Consider the following 23516-nt stretch of genomic DNA (forward strand, 5'->3'; position numbering starts at 1 on the left):
ATCAATTTAATTAAATCCTCAGTTAAAGTGGAATTGCAAGCAATTTAGCTTAGGCCATTCCAATATTCTGCTATATAGTACTGGTTTGTCTAGTGGAGTGGAAGGGGATCGACAGTTCCCCGGTCATTTGTTTTCTATCATGGCGATTAAGTTTCTGTAGCAGAGTGTCCACAGTTGTTTTTTGGAGTAGCAAGTACGGGGCTTGTTCTGGTTGCTTGTTATGTTATGTTCTGGTTTGACTGTAAATTTGTTTTCTTTTCATTTTTGTATCTACCTGATATGGAACTGCAGGCTAAACATAACAAATCTTAAAAATGTGCCCCCCCCCCCCTAACATCCATGCTGACCAAGCTGTGTAAGAAAGATGTATATACTTCTCTATTTTCTGGAAGCTCCAGTCCTCTTGTGTTAGTGAGGCACAGTTGGCTGCAGGGGAGAGGAGAGTGCACGTGACAATGGCTGGAATGCCCAGGAGCGGTGACATCAACCATAGGTTCTTATGGCCCATCCGTTGTCCACACTCCCTCCTCTTCCCTGCCACTGGATGACACAGGAGAGCTGGATCACTTGACCAGAACGGAGAAACCTGAAAATAGGTACCGTATTTTTCGCTCCATAAGACGCACCTGACCATAAGACGCACCTAGGTTTTAGAGGCGAAAAACAGGAAAAAAATTCTGAACCAATGGACTGCAGACATAGTACAGGAGATGACCAGAGACTGCGGACACAGTACAGGAAATGACCAGAGACTGAGGACACAGTACAGGGGATGACCAGAGACTGCGGATATAGTACAGGAGATGGCCAGAGACTGCGGACACAGTACAGGAGATGGCCAGAGACTGTGGAAATAGTACAGGAGATGGCCAGAGACTGCGGACACAGTACAGGAGATGGCCAGAGACTGCGGACACAGTACAGGAGATGGCCAGAGACTGCGGACACAGTACAGGAGATGGCCAGAGACTGCGGACACAGTACAGGAGATGGCCAGAGACTGCGGACACAGTACAGGAAATGACCAGAGACTGAGGACACAGTACAGGGGATGACCAGAGACTGCAGATATAGTACAGGAGATGGCCAGAGACTGCGGACACAGTACAGGAGATGGCCAGAGACTGTGGAAATAGTACAGGAGATGGCCAGAGACTGCGGACACAGTACAGGAGATGGCCAGAGACTGCGGACACAGTACAGGAGATGGCCAGAGACTGCGGACACAGTACAGGAGATGGCCAGAGACTGCGGACATAGTACAGGAGATGGCCAGAGACTGCGGACACAGTACAGGATATGGCCAGAGACTGCGGACATAGTACAGGATATGGCCAGAGACTGCGGACATAGTACAGGAGATGACCAGAGACTGCGGACACAGTACAGGAGATGACCAGAGACTCAGGACACAGTACAGGAGATGACCAGAGACTGCGGACACAGTACAGGAGATGACCAGAGACTGCGGACATACTACAGGAGATGACCAGAGACTGCGGACACAGTACAGGAGATGACCAGAGACTGCGGACACAGTACAGGAGATGACCAGAGACTCAGGACACAGTACAGGAGATGACCAGAGACTGCGGACACAGTACAGGAGATGACCAGAGACTGCGGACATACTACAGGAGATGACCAGAGACTGCGGACACAGTACAGGAGATGACCAGAGACTGCGGACACAGTACAGGAGATGACCAGAGACTGCGGACACAGTACAGGAGATGACCAGAGACTGCGGACACAGTACAGGAGATGACCAGAGACTGCGGACACAGTACAGGAGATGACCAGAGACTGCGGACACAGTACAGGAGATGACCAGAGACTGCGGACACAGTACAGGAGATGACCAGAGACTGCGGACATAGTACAGATGACCAGAGACTGCGGACATAGTACAGGGGATGACCAGAGACTGCGGACATAGTACAGGGAAAATACCAGGGACACAGTACAGATGACTAGAGACTGCAGACAGTGCAGGGAATAACCAGACTGTAGACAGTGCAGGGGATGACCAGAGACTGCAGACAGTGCAGGGGATACCAGAGACTGCAGACAGTAAAGGGGATACCAGAGACTGCTGACCTTTGGGGAGGGAGGGGGAGCGGGTACCTGAATTTGACAGGTACCCGCTCCCACTTCCGCGGCGTTGTCCTTCTCTTTTCTTCCCGCGCCGGCTTCTGTGACAGTCGGGTGCCAACTGCGCATGTGCGAGAAGCGCTACGCTTTGTGAATGGCCCGGCGCCTTCTGGGACCTGTCATGTGTCCCAGAAGACACCGGACCATTCACAAAGCGAAGTGCATGCGCAGTGGGCACCCGGCTGTCACAGAAGCCAGCGCGGGAAGACTGTGCAGCGCTGGAGCGAGGAACAGGTAAGGCCCTGTAAGAGAGAACAGCTGAGCGGCCGGCCCGGTATTCTGACATGGTGGCGGCAGAAATACCGGACCAGCCGCTTTATATTCGCTCCATAAGACGCACTGACATTTTCCCCCCTTTTTTTGGGGGAAAAAAGTGTGTCTTATGGAGTGAAAAATACGGTAAGTATATACACCTTTCTTACACAGGTTAGTAAGCATAGGTGTTAGGAAGGGGGAGGAAGCATTTTAAAGGTTTGATTTAGCATGGAATTCCACTTTAACCACATCCTGCCCAGCATATCAATTTACTATAGGCCAGGCGGGACTTTCGTTATTCCGGGTGGACGTCCTCCCAGAACGAGCCTCTTGCACGGCCATGCAGCTGTGATCTGTCACCGGCTGTTTTTTTTTTTTTTTCTTGTACTGTCACCAGACAGTGTCCCTGATCACCGCCACACCAGTTACAAACAGTAGGGAACAGTAGGTGGTATTCCCACCAGTTTGCCACTAAACTCACTTAGATGTTGGGAAGGTGAACAGAAGCATTAGTGGCTGCAGTAAAAGAAACAGTGCTTATCCACTGTTGCAGATAGAACACTACTAAATGAACTGGGAAAACCTGTGCTGCATGGCTGGAAAGAGAACTACTAGATATTCAGGGATGTTGCAGAGTGAGCCCCAATACACTTTCATTGAATGGATACTGCCAGCAGGATGAAAAGATCCTAGATATAAACAGCACTGCAAGCCATAGTAAGGAGCAACCTGTATTGCCTGATACATGCATGCAATACTTTGAACTTGACTGGCCTGATTATGTGGCTTAAATAAGACAACAAACATGAACATTTGGGTTGTATACAAGAACAGTCTTTTGCCCGCTTTAATCACTGGCAGCTGATTGTGTGATTTGCATGCTGACATGATTATTAAAACGGATCTGAATAAACCTGAACACATACTGTACGTATCTCCTACAACAGGGGTGGGCAAACTTTTTGACTTGAGGGCCGCAATGGGTTCATATATTGGACCCTGGGGCCGGACCAAGAGTAGATGAATGATGTGTATGTGTCATCCATAGTAAGTATAGTAATATTCCCCCATAGTAAGCATAGTAATTAATCCCCCATATAGTAATTCATCCCCCATATAGTAATTTATCCCCTATAGTAATTCATCCCCCATAGTAATTCATCCCCCATATAGTAATCCATCCCCCATATAGTAATTCATCCCCCACATAGTAATTCACCCCCACATAGTAATTCACCCCCCACATAGTAATTCATCCCCCACATAGTAATTCATCCCCCACATAGTAATTCATCCCCCACATAGGAATTCATCCCCCATAGTAATTCATCCCCCATAGAGTAATTCATCCCCCCTATAGTAATTCATCCCCCCTAGTAATTCATCCCCCCTATAGTAATTCATCCCCCATATAGTAATTCATCCCCCCTATAATAATTCATCCCCCCTATAGTAATTCATCCCCCCTATAGTAATTCATCCCCCATATAGTAATTCATCCCCCATATAGTAATTCATCCCCCATATAGTAATTCATCCCCCATAGTAATTCATCCCCCATAGTAATTCATCCCCCACAGTAATTCATCCCCCACAGTAATTCATCCCCCACAGTAATTCATCCCCCACATAGTAATTCATCCCCCATAGTAATTCATCCCCCATATAGTAATTCATCCCCCATAGTAATTCATCCCCCATAGTAATTCATCCCCCATATAGTAATTCATCCCCCATAGTAATTCATCCCCCATATAGTAATTCATCCCCCATATAGTAATTCATCCCCCATATAGTAATTCATCCCCCATATAGTAATTCATCCCCCATATACTAATTCATCCCCCATATAGTAATTCATCCCCCCTATAGTAATTCATCCCCCCTATAGTAATTCATCCCCCATATTAAGTCCCCAAGTCCCCCCTGTGTCAATTCACTTACCTTTACTCCGCGCGTTCCTCTCGCCGTATTCCCGCGCCGCTCCGGTGTAGCATGAAAATCTGTCTCCTATGAGGATCTGTCCCCCTCGACGTATCTGCGCATGTGCCAGTTTCAGGCATTAGCAGCCGATCGGCGATCTCCGGCACATGCGCAGATACGTCGAGGGGGACAGATCCTCATAGGAGACAGATTTTCATGCTACACCGATCAACTAGTCTAGTGAAATGCCTGTTAAAGTTGGTCTCTAGTGTACCCACATTGAGAACAGACCATTGTTTTACAATTTTCCTTTCAAAGTGGACACGTTCAGACACACTTTCAGGTCAGGCCCATGACCGGTGCTTCCAGTCCAGACGAATGCCTCAAAAAGTGGATGTAGTGGAACGGCGTTTGCAGCTGCAAGAGGCCTAAAAAAAAATCAATGGCCTGTAACAGCAGGATGATCCTCTAGATGCAGGATAGGACACTTCAGGTATGAAACAATCCCTCTAAATCTGAGGTGATGGCAGGGGACTGCAGTGCCTCAAAATAAGTCTCTTCAGACTTTCTTTGACTGATTTTCCTAAATCTTCCAGGATAGCAACAGAGAGCTAGGCACCTGATGCAAAACAAACAGGAAACACGTAACCAAAAAAAAACACTTTAAAGTGTAACTAACATCATCTAAAAAGGTAAGTTCCACTTTTTTACCTTTCCCCCAAATATATGCAAGGTTTTTTTTTTGGGAGGAGGTACTTAGATTTGACAGGTACTTACTTCCCAGGGGTGAACACAAAGGGTTGTTTTTGGCAGGGTTCCATAGGACCCCACAAGACTTGGTGTCAATCTCACAAAAGAACATTAAGAATTCTTGACCAGCATCTCCTTTTCCACATCTTCTGTTTCCACAGTCCATAATAAAGTCAAGGAAAGTGGAAGCAGGTAGCACAAAAGTTGGTTGGAATGGGGGTTTATGGTTAGAGAGCAGTGCAAGTGGACAATCATTTGGTTGGCAAGAAGGATTTTACATGCACCAACGTCCCTATACATTTCTGACAAACTGGCTATTTTGTGGGCCTTATCTAGAGCCTGGGTCTGGGGGGAAAACACAAACAAAAAACAAACACCAAGCTTTTTAAGACTGCAACCAGTAGCAATAGAAAAACACCCGCAGTAAAGGTCCATGAGTGCAGCAGGAAAGAGAGAGAGAAAAGGGCTCTACATTACAACAAAAGGTAAGATGCCCATATATGTGAAGTCTCTGCAAAGAGCTGGTGCTGGCAATCACCAATGCTGACCTATGCAAAGGGTGCAATGGAGTAAACTAGCACCTAAAGTACTATTGATATCAGCATTCCACACTCCCGGCACTGAAAACCAGCCAGCCAGAAGCCTGACCCTTCCCCCTGCATTCCAAGGACCAAAACACTATGCACCTACACCTGTCCCCAGCTCCGACCTTACCAGAAGTGATGCCTGGCATCCTCGGCCAAGAGGGAGTGCTGCAGCTGTGGAAAACTAGTGACAAGGACCCTGCTCTCCTTAACATGGAAGACACTGGGAAGTGTCTGGATCTGACCATCATCATGGAGCTAAGGGAGCCCTAGGCAGCACCCTCACTCATCAGGACTAAAGTGCTTGAAGAGGTATAGAAGGCACTGCTCATCTGTCACAAAGACCAACAACCATGCAAGAAAGAAACCCTACTTTGGGTTTGCTCCTCCAGATGGACACATCTGTTCTAGGAACTAAACAGTTCGGCAGAGGGACTTCCTTTTAAAGTGTTTTTTTTGGTGAAGAATTTACTGTTTCTGTTGAAGGTTGTGCCCATCTCTAAGGTGCTGTCCTGGAAGACTATCTGTGAAATCTTTGTAACAAATAAATATTTTTCTATGGAGGGAGCAAAAAACAGAAGCTTTTTGCCTTCAAAATCTTTATCTGACTGAACCTCAAAACATTCCTCCTCAGAACTGAGAGCAATGAGTCACTCCTTTGTCTCATTAAAATTTGGGTGTGCATGCTTTGTATTGAGCTTTGTAAAACATCAGCACACCAAGGGCCAGCCTGTTGAACATGAAAAGCAGCCTGGAGCTCCACCTGTAGGTTGAAAATGAAAATGTAAAATATAAATATGTAATTTTTACCTAAGAAGTAGCATTTTTGGTTGTAAACAAACACCACCTATTAGACAATAAGATTGTATTCATGGATAAAGTCTGCTGTAAATATTCACAATCATGCAGTTATTTTTGCATGATGCACCTACTTTATAAAGCTTGTGGTTTTCTGACGAGACCACATCAGCCAGCCGTAGACATTCCTGGTACTGCTGTGTGTTGTGCAGTACAGTGTGCAGCAAGTAAGTCATCATTGGTAAGCACTGGCTCCGTAGAAACGTCATTTCATTTTTACGTTCTGGATCCTCCTCTGCATCCTAATAAGGACAGCAAAATTTTAGTTTTTCCCACAACAGATACAGTAATATATATTTATTACACACACACACACACATATATATATATATATATATATACATACACACACACACACGCATATACACACTGCTCAGCATAAATGAGTACATCCAACAGATTTTTTTCTATGGGACACTATACTACAAAATACTCCCACAAATGTGGGCCATTAATTGCAAACAAGGTTTGTTCATTTGCACACACAAAAAAGTATTTTTCCTAACACATTCATTCAAGACCATATTGCAAAAATGAATACACCCCAATGAAAGTCTTAGGAGAAAAGCTAAATTTTAGACAACATCCTAATTAACAAGAATTCAACTGCAGGTGAGTCTAATTATTCTTTAATCAGGTGTCCAGCAGACTGTTGGTTATAAAAGGGTGTTACTTGACAAAGAAAACCCCTTCCCATTTCATGCTGTCAGCAATGGCACCACATGGAAGAGAAATGTCACAAGGCCTGAGAAAGCAAATAATTTCTTTACACAAAAAAGGTGAAGGCTGTAAGAAGATCAGCAAAGCTTTATCAGTCAGAATACTGTAGCAAAAGTGATACAAAAATTAAACAAAGATGGAACTGTAACCATCTCACAGAGACGTCCAGACTGTGCATGGAAGTGAACACCTTGACAGGAGCATCTTGATGAGAAGGGTGGAAGATAATCACCATGCAAGTTCACCGTAGTTAGCCTAAGTAGAAAGCCAAAGTGGGGTGATTGTTTCCCGTGACACAATACGGCATACACTGCAGAGGAATGGCATGCATGGGTGTTGTCCACGAAGGAATCTTCTAAAGCCCATGCAAAAGAAAAAAAAAAATAGCTCACCTAGAATTTGCCTGGGATCTGTACTGTGGAGTGATGAGACCAAGATCAAGCTTTTTTGGAAACTGATGGCTTCAAAACTGTATGGCGTTGCAAAGGTGAGGAGTACAAAGAAAAATACATGGTGCCTACAGTGAAACATGGTGGTGGTAGTGTCCTTCTGTGGGGCTGCATGAGTGCTGCTGGTGTCAGGAACCTGCATTTCATTGATGGTATCATGAATTCACAGATGTACTACTCTATATTGAAAGAGAAGATGCCACCATCACTCTGTGCCCTTGGTCATCGTGCATTTTTCCAACATGGCAATGATCCAAAACACACATCTAAGGCCACTGTTGCATTTCTGAAGTTGAACAGGGTGAAAGCGATTCAGTGACCAAGTATGTCTCCTGATCTGAACCCAATTGAACATCTATGGGGAATTCTGAAGAGACAAGCTGAGCATCACTCTCCATCCAGCATCCAGGCTCTAAAAGAGGTCGTTCTTGAAGAATGGAAAAAGATGTTGCAATATGTCGCCAACTTATTAATTCCATGCCTAGAAGACTTGGTGCTGTCCTTACAAATCAGGGAGGTCATACAAAATACTAGATGGAGTTGTTTTTATTGTGGGGTGTATTCATTTTTGCATCAACTCATATGAATAAAACTGAAGATTTTGCAATCCAAGTTATATTATTAACCTTACTTGCATGTATTGAGCTAAATAAATGTTCTATATAAAACTCAGTTTTGTCAAAATTTTGGAAACTGTTCTTGTGTTCATTGAGATATTGAATAAAATCTTACTTTTATATTAGTCCATTTTTCTTTTCTATATTGCAAATTTTATTGGTTGACCTGCCTAGCTTAATCACCAAAAGAAATTGCATGTTAACTATAATCCTTTGTAGATGCTTTTTATACACTATACTACATTCTACAGACAGTGGCAGCACATTTTTACTTTCCACCAACAGTGTAAACTACAGCTTATACAAGATGTTGTAATTGACCACTCTAAACACATCTTTAGAACATAGTAGCTCAAATACCACTGGGAAAGCACCATTACCTTTTTGTGCCACCGACTCGTTCCACGACAGGAAAGCACCACAAGACACGGTCGTGAAGAAACTGAACTCCAAGTGCAGGCTAGTGCAGTGCTGATTCTGGTAGGAGGTGGTGTGATGCGCATCTCATTAGTGCATCACGCCAATCATTTTTTTCCCCCCAACGTAATGACACTTCATTCATGTTGTTGTACTACTGTTCTGTGGATGCGGTGCAGAAAAAATGCAGATATGCATTTATTCAGACCTGCAATGCAATGCGCATCACGCCAGCATTGTGGTATGAATTGGGCCCTTGCAGTGTCTTATGTTTTTTTCATATGAAAAACTGCAGGTTACAATACCATGTGTGGATGAGCCCTTACTCATGTGTGGTCCATACTATACATAATCCTCTATAACAGGGGTCTCCAACTTTCTAAATAAAGGGCCAGTTTACTTTCCTTCAGACTTTTCGGGGACTGGACTGTAGCAATTGTGAGTAAAAAGAAAAAAAAAAAGGCCCTGACGTTAAGAGGTGGGGGGGGGGGGGGTACCATTTACATCATCTTTGGTGTCATTTGGAGGAATGGTGCCTCATTGTTGGTGACATTGGGATGAATTGTACCCCATTGTTGGTGTCACTGAGAGAAATTGTGTCCCATCTTTGGTGTCATTGGGAGGAATTGTTCCCCATCATTGGTGTCAGCGGGGGTAATTATGCCCCATTGTTGGTATCACTGGATGAAATGTTGACCCAAGGGCTGGATAAAAGCAAGCAAAGGGCCGCACCTGGCCCCCGAGCCACAGTTTGGAGACCACTGCTCTATAACAAAACATTTTGATGCTTAAAATAAATTAAAGGAATCCATTTAGGGTTGCATTTTGCATCTCCTGTGTTTTTTTTCCTCAAAGCTGACTAAGTGAATGCATATTAATCAAAAAGTACTATTGAATGAATTGGCCTTTTGAAAGCAGTGATAAAATGCTAAATTGTAGGAACCAAAAGGTGACTAGAGTTGTGCTCACTCCAAGTCTGTATACTTCTTGTTAAAGTGATTCTAAAGGTTGTTTTTTTTTTTTTTTAAATAACAAACATGTTATACTTACCTGCTCTGTGCAATGGTTATGCACACAGCAGCCCCGATCCTCTTCTTTTTGGGTCCCCTTCCCCCCTAGCAGTCCTGGCTCCTCTGCCCCAGTCGAGTGCCCCCAATAGCAAGCCTCTTGCTATGGGGACACTCGAGCAGACATTGTCCATTCACATACAGATTGTGGCTTGGTCCTGCCCCCACTCTCTCCTCACTGGCTGTGATTAACAGCAGCAGGAGCCAATGGCTCCCACTGCTGTGAGAGCCAATGAGGAGAGAGAGAGACCCGGGAGCCAAGGCTCTCATGCACATCGCTGGATCGAGATGGGGCTCAGGTAAGTAAAAAAAAAAAGGGGGGCTGAGGGGGAGCTGCCCCAGAAGGTTTTTTACCTTAATGCATTAAAATAGAAGCATGGCTTTTTATTTTTTTTCCCCCATTATGCTTACCTCGGTGGATGCAGCATCGCTCCGATGCTGCACCTGTCTCCTGCCTGCTGAGTTCTCACACCCGCTCTGAGCAGAGAGCGGTGACTGTCGGCTGCTCACTGGAGTGCTGGGCTGTGGAGGGGGAGGGAGTGGCTGGCTCAGGTTCTCAGCAGCTTGCTGAGAACCTGAGCCAGGTTCTGCTCCAGACTGACTCTTCAAAGTCAGGAACTTTCCCTAGTCCGGACCGGCTGAGTGACGTCAGCAGACTGCGGGCTTCAGACCACTGTCAGCTTAAAACGGGTCACAGAAGTGCAGAACAAACTGCACTCCTGTGATCTACAGAAGTACAGCCAAAAGAGCTTTGTCCATACTTCTCCTTTAAGGCAAAAATCCTTCTGCCTTTAGAACCACTTTAAAGTTACCAAACTGAATGAACCCCACATGCTCATATTAAGACATTCTTCAACGGAACAAAAAAAAAAAGTTTACTTACATCTCTGACATCTACCATCCAGCCTCCCTCAACAAACAATAAGACATTGTAAATTTTCTCTTTTACTTCTGCAGTTAACCCATCAAGGTGATCCTTCCATGTATTATACACTTCCTGATCGGAAACAAAAGCACAGATAAGCATGTAAATATTACATTTACACCATTAGAGTATTCTATAGTCATTTTTTTTGTGTAAATGCTAGAAATTCAGTTTTAAGAGGTTCATTCCCAGGTGCTTCTCACATTCTAAGCTGCACCCTGTTCATTCTTGTCTTGAAAGTGGAAAAAAAGCAGGTCTGATGCAAACAAAAAAAAACCCTTGTACGCAGCCCCAAGCAATCTTCAGAAAACATTGAGCTGTTTAACAGTCAGGATAAGTAGTGTAAAACTAACTTGTGTAATGGTCACAGCCAAGTCATAATTGTGTTTCAATTAAAAAAACCAGAGGCCGGCATGTTGGGTCATCTGCACGGTGGGTGCCAATAATGACAGAGTTGTAAATTTACTTTCGTATTATTGTTCTGGCTCTGTAACCCATGAAGTAATGCAGCAGAAGTATAAATGTAAGGAATGGGCCTGCTTTTCAAAGCATAAGAGCTTCTGAATAGTTAGGACAGCCAGATTAAATGTACCACATAATGATATTTTGGTTATAGATCTAGTCTGGAGGGTTTTCTGGCTGAATTTAGCTGATCCTTATTGGTGACCCTAGGAATGATATCTCCTTTCGGAATCCTGGGCTATGTTCTTATCTACTACATAGGGTTTTCAGTGTTCCTGCTCAACAATGGCTCTCCCACTTGCCATGTTGAGAAAGCTGAAACATCCATCAGGAATGCAGTACCCCATTACACCCCTCACTAGCAGTCCCTGGGGAAAACATTTGGTTAAACATTACAGCATCTCCCAAAACTGAAATCAGCTCTGGTGGGGCTAGAAGTCTCAAAGATATGGCCAGTTAGTAGTATTTAAGGAAATATCTGAAAAATAACCACGGGATAAAAAAATTAGAATGAAATACACAAAACATACTGTGCCTTGATATTCAAGAGTACATATTTTATACGAAGTCTACATACAATCTTTACCACCTATCATTTGAAAAACACATAAGGGCATGACACCATAAGCTTATATTACGAGATATATATATATATATATATATATACACACACACACACACACACACATACAGTTGCAAGAAAAAGTATGTGAACCCCTTGGGATTAAGTGGAGTTTTGCATGAATTGAGCATAAAATGTGCTCTGAACGTCATCTAAGTCACAACAATAGAAGAACACAGTCTGCTGAACATAATACTACACAAACATTAGATGTTGCCATGGTTTAATTGCACATAACATGTAAACATTCACAGTGCAGGGAGGAAAAAGTATGTGAACCTTTGGACTTAATAACTGGTTGATCCTCCTTTGGCAGCAATAACCTCAACCAAACGTTTCCTGTAGTTGCAGATCAGACCTGCACAACGATCTGGAGTCATTTTGGACCACTCCTCTTCACAAAACTGTTTCAGTGTAGCAATATTCTTGGGATGTCTGGTGTGAATCGCTCTCTTAAGGTCATGCCACAGCATTTCAGTCGGGTTGAGGTCAGGACTCTGATTGGGCCACTCCAGAAGGCGTATTCTGTGCTGTTGCAGCCTTTGTTTTGTTGAATGACTTGTATGCTTTGGGTCATTGTCCTGTTGCATCACCCATCCTCTGCGGAGCTTCAGTTGGCAGACAGATGGTCGTACATTTTTCTGCAAAATGTCTTGATAAACTCTGGAATTCATTTTCCCATCAATGACAACAATCCGTCCAGACCCTGAGGCAGCAAAGCAGCCCCAAACCATGATGCTCCCTCCGCCATGTTTTACAGTGGGGATGAGGTTTTGATGTTGGTGTGCTCTGCCTTTTTTTCTCCACACATAGTGTTGTGTGTTCTTCCCAAACAACTCAATCTTGGTTTCATCTGTCCACAGTATATTTTGCCAGTAGTGCTGTGGAACATCCAGGTGCTCTTTTGCAAACTTCAAACGTGCAGCAATATTCTTTTTGGACAGCAATGGCTTCCTCTGTGGTGTCTTCCCATGTACTCCATTCTTGTTTAATGTTTTCCTTATTGTAGATGTGTCAACAAAAATGTTAGCATATGCCAGAGATTTCTGTAGGTCTTTAGCTGACACTCTGGGATTCTTCTTTACCTCATGCAGCATTCTGCACTGTGCTCTTGCAGTCATTTTTACAGGACAACCACGCCTAGGGAGAGCAGCAACAGTGCTAAACTTTCTCCATTTGTACACAGTCTGTCTTATCGTGGACACATGAACATCAAGGCTTTTGGAGATACTTTTGTAACCCTTTCCAGCTTCATGCAAGTCAACAATTCTTGATCGTAGGTCTTCTGAGAGCTGTTTTTTGCAAGGCATGGTTCACATCAGACAGTGCTTCTTGAAACCAGTAAACCCAAAACAGGTGTGTGTTTTTTAAGGGCAGGACAGCTGTCAGCAACACATCCAATATCATTACACTGACTGGAGTCAAGGTTGGCTCACTCCTGGCTCCAATTAGCTCTGGGAGAAGTCATTAAGCTAGGGCCTCACATACTTTTTCCTCCCTGCACTGTGAATGTTTACATGTTATGTGCAATTAAAAAATGGCAACATCTAATGTTTGTGTAGTATTATGTTCAGAAGACTGTGTTCTTCTATTGTTGTGACTTAGATGACGTTCAGAGCACATTTTATGCCCAATTCATGCAAAACTCCACTTAATCCCAAGGGGTTCACATACTTTTTCTTGCAACTGTACATATATATATATATATACAGTGGGGCAAAAAAGTATTTAGTCAGCCACCAATTGTGCAAGTTCTCCCACTTAAAAAGATGAGACAGGCCTGTAAGTGGCATCATAGGTAGACCTCAACTATGAGAGACAAAATGAGAAAAAAAATCCAGACAATCACATTGGCTGTGTTTGGAAAGAATGTATTTGCAAATTATGGTGGAAAATAAGTATTTGGTCAATATCAAAAGTTCATCTCAATACTTTGTTAGATATCCTTTGTTGGCAATGACAGAGATCAAACGTTTCCTGTAAGTCTTCACAAGGTTGGCACACACTGTTGCTGGTATGTTGGCCCATTCCTCCATGCAGATCTCCTCTAGAGCAGTGATGTTTTGGGGCTGTCACTGGGCAACACGGACTTTCAACTCCCTCCAAAGGTTTTCTATGGGGTTGAGATCTGGAGACTGGCTAGGCCACTCCAGGACCTTGAAATGCTTCTTACGAAGCCACTCCATTGCCTGGGCAGTATGTTTGGGATCATTGTCATGTTGGAAGACCCAGCCACGTTTCATCTTCAATGCCCTTGCTGATGGAAGGAGGTTTGCACTCAAAATCTCACGATACATGGCCCCATTCATTCTGTCCTGTACATGGATCATTCGTCCTGGTCCCTTTGTGGAGAAACAGCCCCAAAGCATGATGTTGCCACCCCCATGCTTCACAGTAGGTATGGTGTTCTTTGGATGCAACTCAGCATTCTCTCTCCTCCAAACACGACGAGTTGTGTTTCTACCAAACAGTTCTATTTTGGTTTCATCTGACCATATGACATTCTCCCAATCCTCTTCTTGATCATCCAAATTTTCTCTAGCAAACTTCAGACGGGCCTGGACATGTACTGGCTTAAGCAGGGGGACACGTCTGGCATTGCAGGATCTGAGTCCCTGGCGGCGTAGTGTGTTACTGATGGTAGCCTTTGTTACATTGGTCCCAGCTCTCTGCAGGTCATTCACTAGGTCCCCCGTGTGGTCCTGGGATTTTTGCTCACCGTTCTTGTGATCATTTTGACCCCACAGGGTGAGATCTTGCGTGGAGCCCTAGATCAAGGGAGATTATCAGTGGTCTTGTATGTCTTCCATTTTCTAATTATTGCTCCCACAGTTGATTTGTTCACACCAAGCTACTCGCCTATTGCAGATTCAGTCTTCCCAGCCTGGTGCAGGTCTACAATTTTGTTTCTGGTGTCCTTCGACAGCTCTTTGGTCTTCACCATAGTGGAGTTTGGAGTGTGACTGTTTGAGGTTGTGGACAGGTGTCTTTTATACTGATAACAAGTTCAAACAGGTGCTATTGATACAGGTAATGAGTGCAGGACAGAGGAGCCTCTTAAAGAAGAAGGTACAGGTCTGTGAGAGCCAGAAATTTTGCTTGTTTGTAGGTGACCAAATACTTATTTTCCACCATAATTTGCAAATTAATTATTTCCAAATCAGCCAATGTGATTGTCTGGATTTTTTTTCTCATTTTGTCTCTCATAGTTGAGGTCTACCTATGATGCCAATTACAGGCCTCTCTCATCTTTTTAAGTGGGAGAACTTGCACAATTGGTGGCTGACTAAATACTTTTTTGCCCCACTGTATGTATATATATATATATATATATATATATATATATATATATATATATATAAATAATTTAAAAACTTAAGACTGGACAAGCAATTTCCTTAAAATGCTGTGGGCACTCCCCATGCAAATTCCCCCAGTGTCAAGCTTGCTAATGGTTCATTTATTTTACTAGCAATAATAGGGGAAAAATACTCACCTCATATTTCTTTTCTGTGTGTTCATATGCAACTTTCTCTGTGAAGGAGGCATGCTCAACCAGTGTTGGTTTCTGAGGACGTGAATTCATGTGCTTGAACCACTCATTGAACACTTCGTGCGCTTCCTATGAGAAAAACAGGTTTGTATTTCTTTTTAAACCTTAACAGCAGCACATTCACTTCAAACACACATCAACGAATTCCCTATGTCAACTGTTCATATTGGAAGATGTTAAAGTGGCATTAATCTATGCATATCTACTACTGGCCCTGTAATCTATTTTCCACAAAATGGTTTCCTACTGTGTTTTTCTACGCATATATGCTGCCTCTCAGTGGCTGGGTTTTAATACCGAGCGCCCACATATATGCATCTCTACTGTGCCGAGAGTGCGCTCCCAGTACCATAATGAGCGAGTACCAGAAAGCTCCCAAAGCATACTTGCCAATCACAGCAGTCACAAGATCAAAATGCCCGCCTTCACCTCACAATATTTAGATCCTGCTAAAGGACTGGGAGGCAGAAGTGGGAAGAGGTTCAAAAAAATTTAGACTTTGCACTCACTTTAAGATCCTGTACTTGAATATGGACCACTGAATAGATATGAACAATACCAAGGGAACTGGCAAGAATTTTAAATGTCTGCCAACACTTTTTCTTTAAGTTTGTCAGGATGTCATCTACTCATTTGTTAAAGATTAGAAGTCATAGCCAAAACAGATGAATAATGTATACAAAGAAAAAGGACTGAACAAGTGGTTGGTCTAATATTATATAAAGACAAATATGATCACCGAAGCCAAGCTGCACATCTTCCAATACCCAACTGGGATTGCGATTGCACTCAAATTATTATTATTTGGAATAGTCTTTCATACTCTGATAAAGTTAATCGATGACACTAGGATCTGGCTTGCTGGTTTAGCCAAGTGAATGCTTGGTAACCATTTTTGTCGCTTTAACACCTGAACACAATTTTGCAACTTTGACATGTGTTAGCAAAACCGTACATATCATCACAACTACTTTGCACATCCAGGTGAACTATACCTTGTTTTTTTCTGGACAAATTGGGCTTTCATTTGGTGGTAAATGGTAATGGATATTTCTTGATTTTTTTTTTTTTTTATTACCAAAAAGGAAAACTGGCCTAAAATAGTAAAAAAAAAACCCAAAACTTTTTTTTAAAATTTAGCTGTATATTTCTTGCTACTACCATAACCTACCACCAAAGGACAACCCAAAATATATTCATCTGCCCCTGATGATCGTAGCAATACCACATGCGTGTATGTTAGTAGTTGTTTGTATGTATATGTAGCCCAGCCCAGAAACAATAGTGCGCAATTTTCTTTTTTTATCCCGCCACTGACACTGATACTAATTTAAAAATGTAAAAAAAAAACCCTGACAAAAAAAAAAAATTTGACGCTGACCTTGACCCAAACACTAACCCTGGAACAGACCTAGACCAAACCCTGATCTTGGTATTTTTGTTTATTTATTATTAACCAAAGTCCTGATCTTTTTGCAAGCATTTATGCCAAGAAAACTCCCTGCTAGAGAGAGGGCACCATTGACTGCATTGATTCCATCTGGAACTTCTACTCTCATAGAAACTCGCTGGGCTTCACAAGAAGAAAGATGGGAACAGCACTGTTGAGTCTCAGAACCTTGATAGGTTTGAGTAGTAACTTTTCTTCCTCAATGGAGAAAAATGATTACTCCTTAAAATAGAAGATGATCAAAAGCTTGTAGAAAAAAATTTTTTGTTTTAGTCTAAGAAAATATTTTAAAGCATAAGCATGAAGGGGAGAGTCTTCTGAATTTCCAGCTTGTAGCCCTGAACCACTTTAGTTTGCAGACCCACTCATCCGCAATCACTGCAGGGCTAGCAAACACCCCCCCACTTAAATGAGTGGGGGAGCCCCTGCATTGTGAGCAGGATATGTTCCCCAGTTGGGCAGGATTTGGAATCAATGGTTTGCTTTAGAACTAGAACTGGGTTAGAGCCTAAAAAATGGAAATTGGTAGAAAGGAATGAGCTTTTAAAGTAGGAGCAGCAGGATTTTGCACCATAGACTTACCTCTTTATGCAAGAGTTAGCCCATTCCACATACAAACATCCTATAAATGAGAATGCATAGGGAAGGACTGAGGATGCTGTGACGGGTACCATGATCCAAATCCTGAGAGCTTTGGTGTAGAGGACTCAGAAACTGGTAGGTAAAATGAATCCTGACAACTTCCTTAAGAACACGAACAAAACTATTTGGGTCCCTGGGGTTTGGGCAGGCAGAGTCCTTGAATGAGGATTCTTTTGTGTTCCCTGCCACTGGAATATTCTGTTCTTCCTGTGCTTCATCCTCCACTGGTTTCTCCTTCACTATAAGGAGGGGGGGGGGGGGGGGAAGAGAAAGGGAACACTACCATTTTCAAAGAAGGTGCTCTAAATCAGCAAGTATTCTGGAAATCTGCTCCTGTACTCCAGCAATAGCAGATGGAAATTCTTCCCTTGTCACAAATGAGCTGGAGGAAAGCGCCCCAGAAAAACAGAGTCAGCACAGCATAGAACATACTGACCCTCAGGGTATACACTGCATGAAGGGCTGCATCTCAATTCCTCTCTACCCAAGTTATTTGGAACCCCTCACCCCAACATCCCCTTCCTCTATGCCGTGTGTCAGACACTGGCCTGCTGACATGTATTTAGGGACCCTTACTGACGGACAGTGGTCTCAGCCAGATGAGTGGGGCACTGTGCCAGTAAGCATCAAAATTATTATAAACGGTCTGTTAGTGTCCCCACCCCCACAAGGAAAAGTGTGTGACCCCTTTATACTTGATGTGACCAGTAGTCAACCCAACTTGTAGTCTGCCACTAACACATCCAGTTGAGCCCACTAAGCCTCCTGTGACATGTAGTGCACCACAGCCTGTCCTCTGCAACCTGTAGTCTCACACAGTTCGGTACAGCCGCTTTATTAAAAAAAGAAAAGTTGTTTATCCCCCTAGAGGCTGCACTGATGATCTCTTGCAGGCGCTGATGCGCCCTGCCTCCCTCATGACATTACTGGCCGTACTGTGGAAGCCATAGGATAATGGATCTGGATAAAACAAACCTCTAGATTCCTGGGTGGAAATGTTGACAAGCTAGCCAAATATATGCAGAGCTGCACAACTGCGACCATCAACTTCAGACACTAGCAGAAAAGCCTTGCCTAATTGGGAGGGGTTATGCCTGGGCATGGATTTCTCAGCTTGTTTTTTGCCAGTGTCCAATCACTTGAAGGTGACAGCATAACCCTATTCCTATTAAATATAAAGACGCTTTGTTTTCCAAGATGTACTATAAAAGGAATCAAATTTAAAAAAAAATATGTATATATACAGTGTAAAAGCTAAACCAATATCACATGTGAAATCTATAGCCATCAGTGCTTACCAAGTATGCTCTTATACACAGGTGTTCACGTATCGCATTGTCATCCTCTGCTGACAAAATGCTTTCCATCCCTTGTTCCTCCAATTGGTTATAGATTTCGGTTATAGAATCCGAGGGAATTTTGGCATATACTTCTTTTGCAGCATCATGTTTTTTTAATGCTAAAAATGTAAGCACATGCATCAGAAAATATCAATACAAAAAGGCATGTTCAATCTGCCCTGGAAATATCCAACTGCTAAATCCTAAAATATAGTCATACATCCTGGTAATGAATACTTTAATGAAATCATATATTTGTAAGACAGGCAACCAAGATCCTGTAGTTTGTTCTGGAGTTGTACTTATTCCAAAGTTTCCTTAACTCTTAAAAAAAAAAAAAAAGGCAGCTACATATTGCCCCAACCTTTAGCCAGCACATTTCACTTGGACATTTCTCAGACACAGCTTGATTTAAAGACGGATAGACAAATGGAAGCATGAATAAAAACCTGAGCAGTTTACTTAGCAATCACAATTTATAAAGGTACTCAGAGGTAAAATGTAAAATCCCTTTCCAGCAGAGTTACCAACCTCCCAAAGTGAGATTTACTGATATGACACAAAAATGTACTTACAGAGCCAATTTTCTTTCTGGCAGTTCAAAAAGTTAAGTATACAACAAGCTGCTGCTCATCTGTGTCAGATATCCATGTCTGCAAGTGTGGTGCAAAGTAAAGCTACCTGTCAGCTCCAATACATTTGAATGAATGAATGAATATATCCAGCACCCGCTGTAGCTCTTGCACTACTTTATTTACTTGAGGGAACACAACATACAGTCCTATAAGCTCATGCATATCGACCCTCAGTGGGTCCTAATCATAGTCATGGCTACGATAAAGACCCACTGAGGGTCAATATGTGTGAGTTTGGAGGACTGTATGTTACATTCTCTCACGTAAATAAAGAATCACAAGAGCTACAGCGGGTGCTGGATATACTCATTCAGTTTAAAAAATTTGCCAAAATGACCTTTTCAGTGCAAATATCAATACTTATCAATAAGCTACCAACATGTAGCTAGTGAGATTAGTAATGTACTTAACATATAACAAGATGCAAAAACATTTCTCCTTTTACATGAAGGTCAGGTTACTAAAACCCAGCACAGAGTTCCCCCTAACATCAGAGTTTGCAGGGTTCCCCTTTACATTGCAAAGGGGAACCGTGTAGACCTTGATATAAAAGGGAGCTGTGTAGCTTCTGATGTAAAGGAGAACTCTGATGTAAGGGGGAATGCTGCAGACTATAATATAAGGGAGTCTCTGACCCCCCCCCTCCAAATCCAAGTACACAAGAGTTCACAGAGCTCCCCTTTACAGAGTCTGTAGGGTTCCCCCAGTGTAAGGGGGAACTCTGTGGCCCCTGATGTAAAGGGGGAACACTGTGGATCCTGATGTAAAAGGGAACTCGGATGTAAGGGTGTCTTGGTCACCAGAGCGCCCCCCGCCGCAAGAATTCCCCCTTACAACATAAGCACATTTTTTAATGGGCAGTGGCTGTCTGTAACGGACAGCTTGTAAATTGGTTGTTTCTTACAAACCGTAAATTTGCGGCGTTGGCGATCCTGCCATAAAGTGCAAATCATTTGTTTCTGCTGTAACCTAAAATATACCATACATCACACATTATTTCTTACCCAAAAATTTCCTGATGATAGCATTGCTCTGCTTTACTGCCTCAGCTCTCTGCACAGGATCAAACACTAGCCAATCTATCACATCTATCTTTGCACGGTCCTCCTGCAAGGAAAGATTAGGGTCAATTGTAGCAACGGCTTTCTACAATTAGGAAACTATGTTAAAAGTGCACCTCTAGCCTAAATAGGAGGTAAAGTTGGTACATAATGAAGGTAGGTAATGCAATACTGTCATTTAACTGTCTCTCACACTAAACATTGCTACTTACACCACATAAGAGCTATCCCCTACCAGAAAGCCACGACCCTTTTGTAATTAGTCATTGTCACATGGATAGGTTGTAGTGAAGTCTGGTACAATTGGAACAAGGTGCTGAAAAAAATCTAAATGTATGAAGTTTTTATGTTCCTGTGCTTGCATGGGAATCCTTCAGGTACTTTAGTTTCTTTCCGAGCTCCCAAGGACATGCTGGTAGGTTACCTAGCTCCTACCTAAATTGGCTCCTAGTATGTGTGTGCATGTGAGATAGCAAGCTTAGATTTTAAACTTTTGCAGGCAAGGACTAAAGTGAATGTACTGTATGTAAAGTGCTGTGTAATTTGTTGGTACTATATAATACTATACAATTTAGAAAATACTATGTAGTCACACAGGTTTACAGCTGTTCTTTAACAGGAAATACTGTAGCTGCTGACAACTTTTTAATAAAAACACTTACCTATCCAGGAATCCAGTGCATTCCACACCTGGGCTGATTCTTCGCTTGTCTTTGGGTCCCCGGCAACGGCAGGTTTAATGTAGCAAGCCAGCTGTGACTCCTTGCAGCTTCATAGCCAGCTTCCTGCTGTGCTTTGTGAAGGTCCTGCAGCCTCTTGGGATATGCAACATATCTCAAGGGTAGCGCCACCCTCTCCTGTTCACACCCAGGATGGACTACACATGTATGTGCGGACACATTCAGCTCTATCTGAATAGTACACACATAGAACAGAGCATGTGACCAGAAATAATGGCACTAAATTGAGTTTAATGTCACTTTAAGGAAGAGATGAGGGATTCTGTGAGGTACTCCCAAGAAAAGGATTTTACAGCTAAAACAAAAATCCAATATTCTTCATCATACATCTGAAGACACATTGCATCTTCATATTTATTACAATAGAAATGTCCCAAAGCACTGAACATGAGGGGAGGGCAACAAACCCCAAAAGAACTGAACCAGAACAGGTGACACCCTCACATAGCAGCCTGCAACACTTGCTGACCAAAGGTCACATTCACAAGGGACCAAATGTCCACCTGGTAAAACGTAGCAAAGTATGAACTGAACACCAGATGGCAGCCCTACACACGTGAGCTATCAAAACATGCTGCTGATTTGCCAAGGAAGAACCACACTCCTGGTAGAATGAGCCATCACCAAGAAAGAAAGAAATTTGCTTTTCAGACCGTAAGCAAGAGAAATCAGCCGATGGCTCCAATGAAAAATGGTAAATTTCAGAACTGCAAGACACTTCTGAGCGCAAAGAGGGAGTTAAGCTGACAAATTGCAGCAGTCACTTACAGTTAGAGCCTAAAGCAAACCGCTGACAGCTCACAGCACATCATGAATACAGTTTTCTTTTTTAGGCCTTAATTTATTTTCACCTGGTGATCTAGCCAGTACGTCTGTTTTCGATAGTTGTCTTTGTTGCTTCTTTATCCAGACTGTAGGCATGCTAATACAGAAAGTGTGTTACTGGCCAAATCACCAGGTGAAAACAGACAGGAAAAAAGCCTAAAGAAAATAATGCAGCCACCACATTTAAAGATTGGTAAGCTGCAATATATTACATTTTGGGTTTATTACTGTTTTAACTGCACAAACCACATCCAAGGTATGAAGAGTCTTGTTCCACAACGTCTGAGGCTTAGAACAGAAAAAAAGGTAAAAACAATATCCTGGTTAAGAACAAAGATAACAAAAAGGCCACAAGACCACTTGGTCATGATGCATCACCAGCAATGGTTCCTAGCTTTCAGCAGAGTATGGATAACGGAATCAGACGCTGCCTGCCTTTCAGGACCCTGGCATCAACAGCTATGCCGTTAAAGCCAGCGACAGTAAAGAATAGAAGACAGGACCTTGCAAAAGGCAGTCAGGTGGATCTGATAGGGTCAATGGTTAATCCACCAAGTTTATGTCAGAGTACTATGTTATCCTGGGCCACACTGGAGTGCATAGAATAAAACAAATGCCCGCCACCTAAATTCCGTGAAACAGACAAGGTAGAAGCTGTAACAACAGGAAGGCATAAAACTAGGGAGAACAGATTGCACGGCATCACCATAGCATCCACCATGAATGTTCAAGGGTCCTTGGTCCTGCATACTAACCTGTCTAGCTTGAGTTGCTTGAACACCTCTGGGTCAATCAGAGTCAATCACCTGGAGTCAGTCGTTGACTAATGAAAAAATTTGCCTGCCAATTTTCTACGCCTGGAATGTGGATGATGGACAGAGCAGGGACATGATGTTCTACCAAGAATGGATAAAATCTGTTTCCTCCTGAGCAGCCCGACTCCTGGTGCCTCCCAGATGAGTTATGTACGACATCACCATGGCATTGTCCGATTGAACAGGGAGACCCCCCAGCTGCAGTAGGGCCCGACAGGTTGCCCTCAATTCCAGGATGTTGTTGGGCAATGACCATTCCTGCAGTGACCAAGTTCCCTGGACTGACAGACAGATTGTCCAGAACTCCACCCCAGCCCACCAGGATGGTGTCTGTCATCAGGGTGTCCCAAGACAGAGGGAGGGACAGATTTTTTCCATCTTCAGAATTCCCGACGAGATCCACCAGTATAGAGTCTGATTCTGGGGTGTAACTGCATCAGAGAGTCCAACAACTCTGTTCTCCTGTTCCATGTCAACAAGACATTCAGTTGGAGGGGCCTGGAATGAAACAGGGCAAAAGGAACCACCTCGACAGAGCCTACCTTTGGACTGGGACTAAGGCGGACTTCTGACAGTTCAGGACCCATCCAAACCCCCTCAGAGTCTGCACTGTTTGAGTCACATTGAGCTCCAGAAGAAAGTCTTTCAGGTA

At 43.1% G+C, this 23516-nt stretch overlaps 1 protein-coding gene across 2 annotated transcripts in view; it reads right to left on the reverse strand.

Annotated features, from left to right (window-relative positions):
• The window catches only part of NUP107 (nucleoporin 107), an 86147-nt gene that overhangs the window by 3364 nt on the left and 59267 nt on the right, over positions 1–23516 (reverse strand). For both annotated transcript variants that reach the window (XM_089652689.1, XM_089652688.1), the window contains exons 23-27: positions 20428–20530; positions 18747–18907; positions 15300–15425; positions 10678–10791; positions 6599–6766 (exon numbers count right to left, since the gene is read on the reverse strand). In XM_089652689.1, the coding sequence (XP_089508815.1) occupies positions 6599–6766; positions 10678–10791; positions 15300–15425; positions 18747–18907; positions 20428–20530 (672 nt within the window). The remainder of the gene's footprint in view (positions 1–6598; positions 6767–10677; positions 10792–15299; positions 15426–18746; positions 18908–20427; positions 20531–23516) is intronic.

This window comes from Staurois parvus, unplaced genomic scaffold (genome assembly GCF_062004578.1).
Source record: "Staurois parvus isolate SC_StPar_1 unplaced genomic scaffold, SC_StPar_1.0 ptg000025l, whole genome shotgun sequence".
In the NCBI taxonomy this organism is placed as follows: Eukaryota; Metazoa; Chordata; class Amphibia; order Anura; family Ranidae; genus Staurois; species Staurois parvus.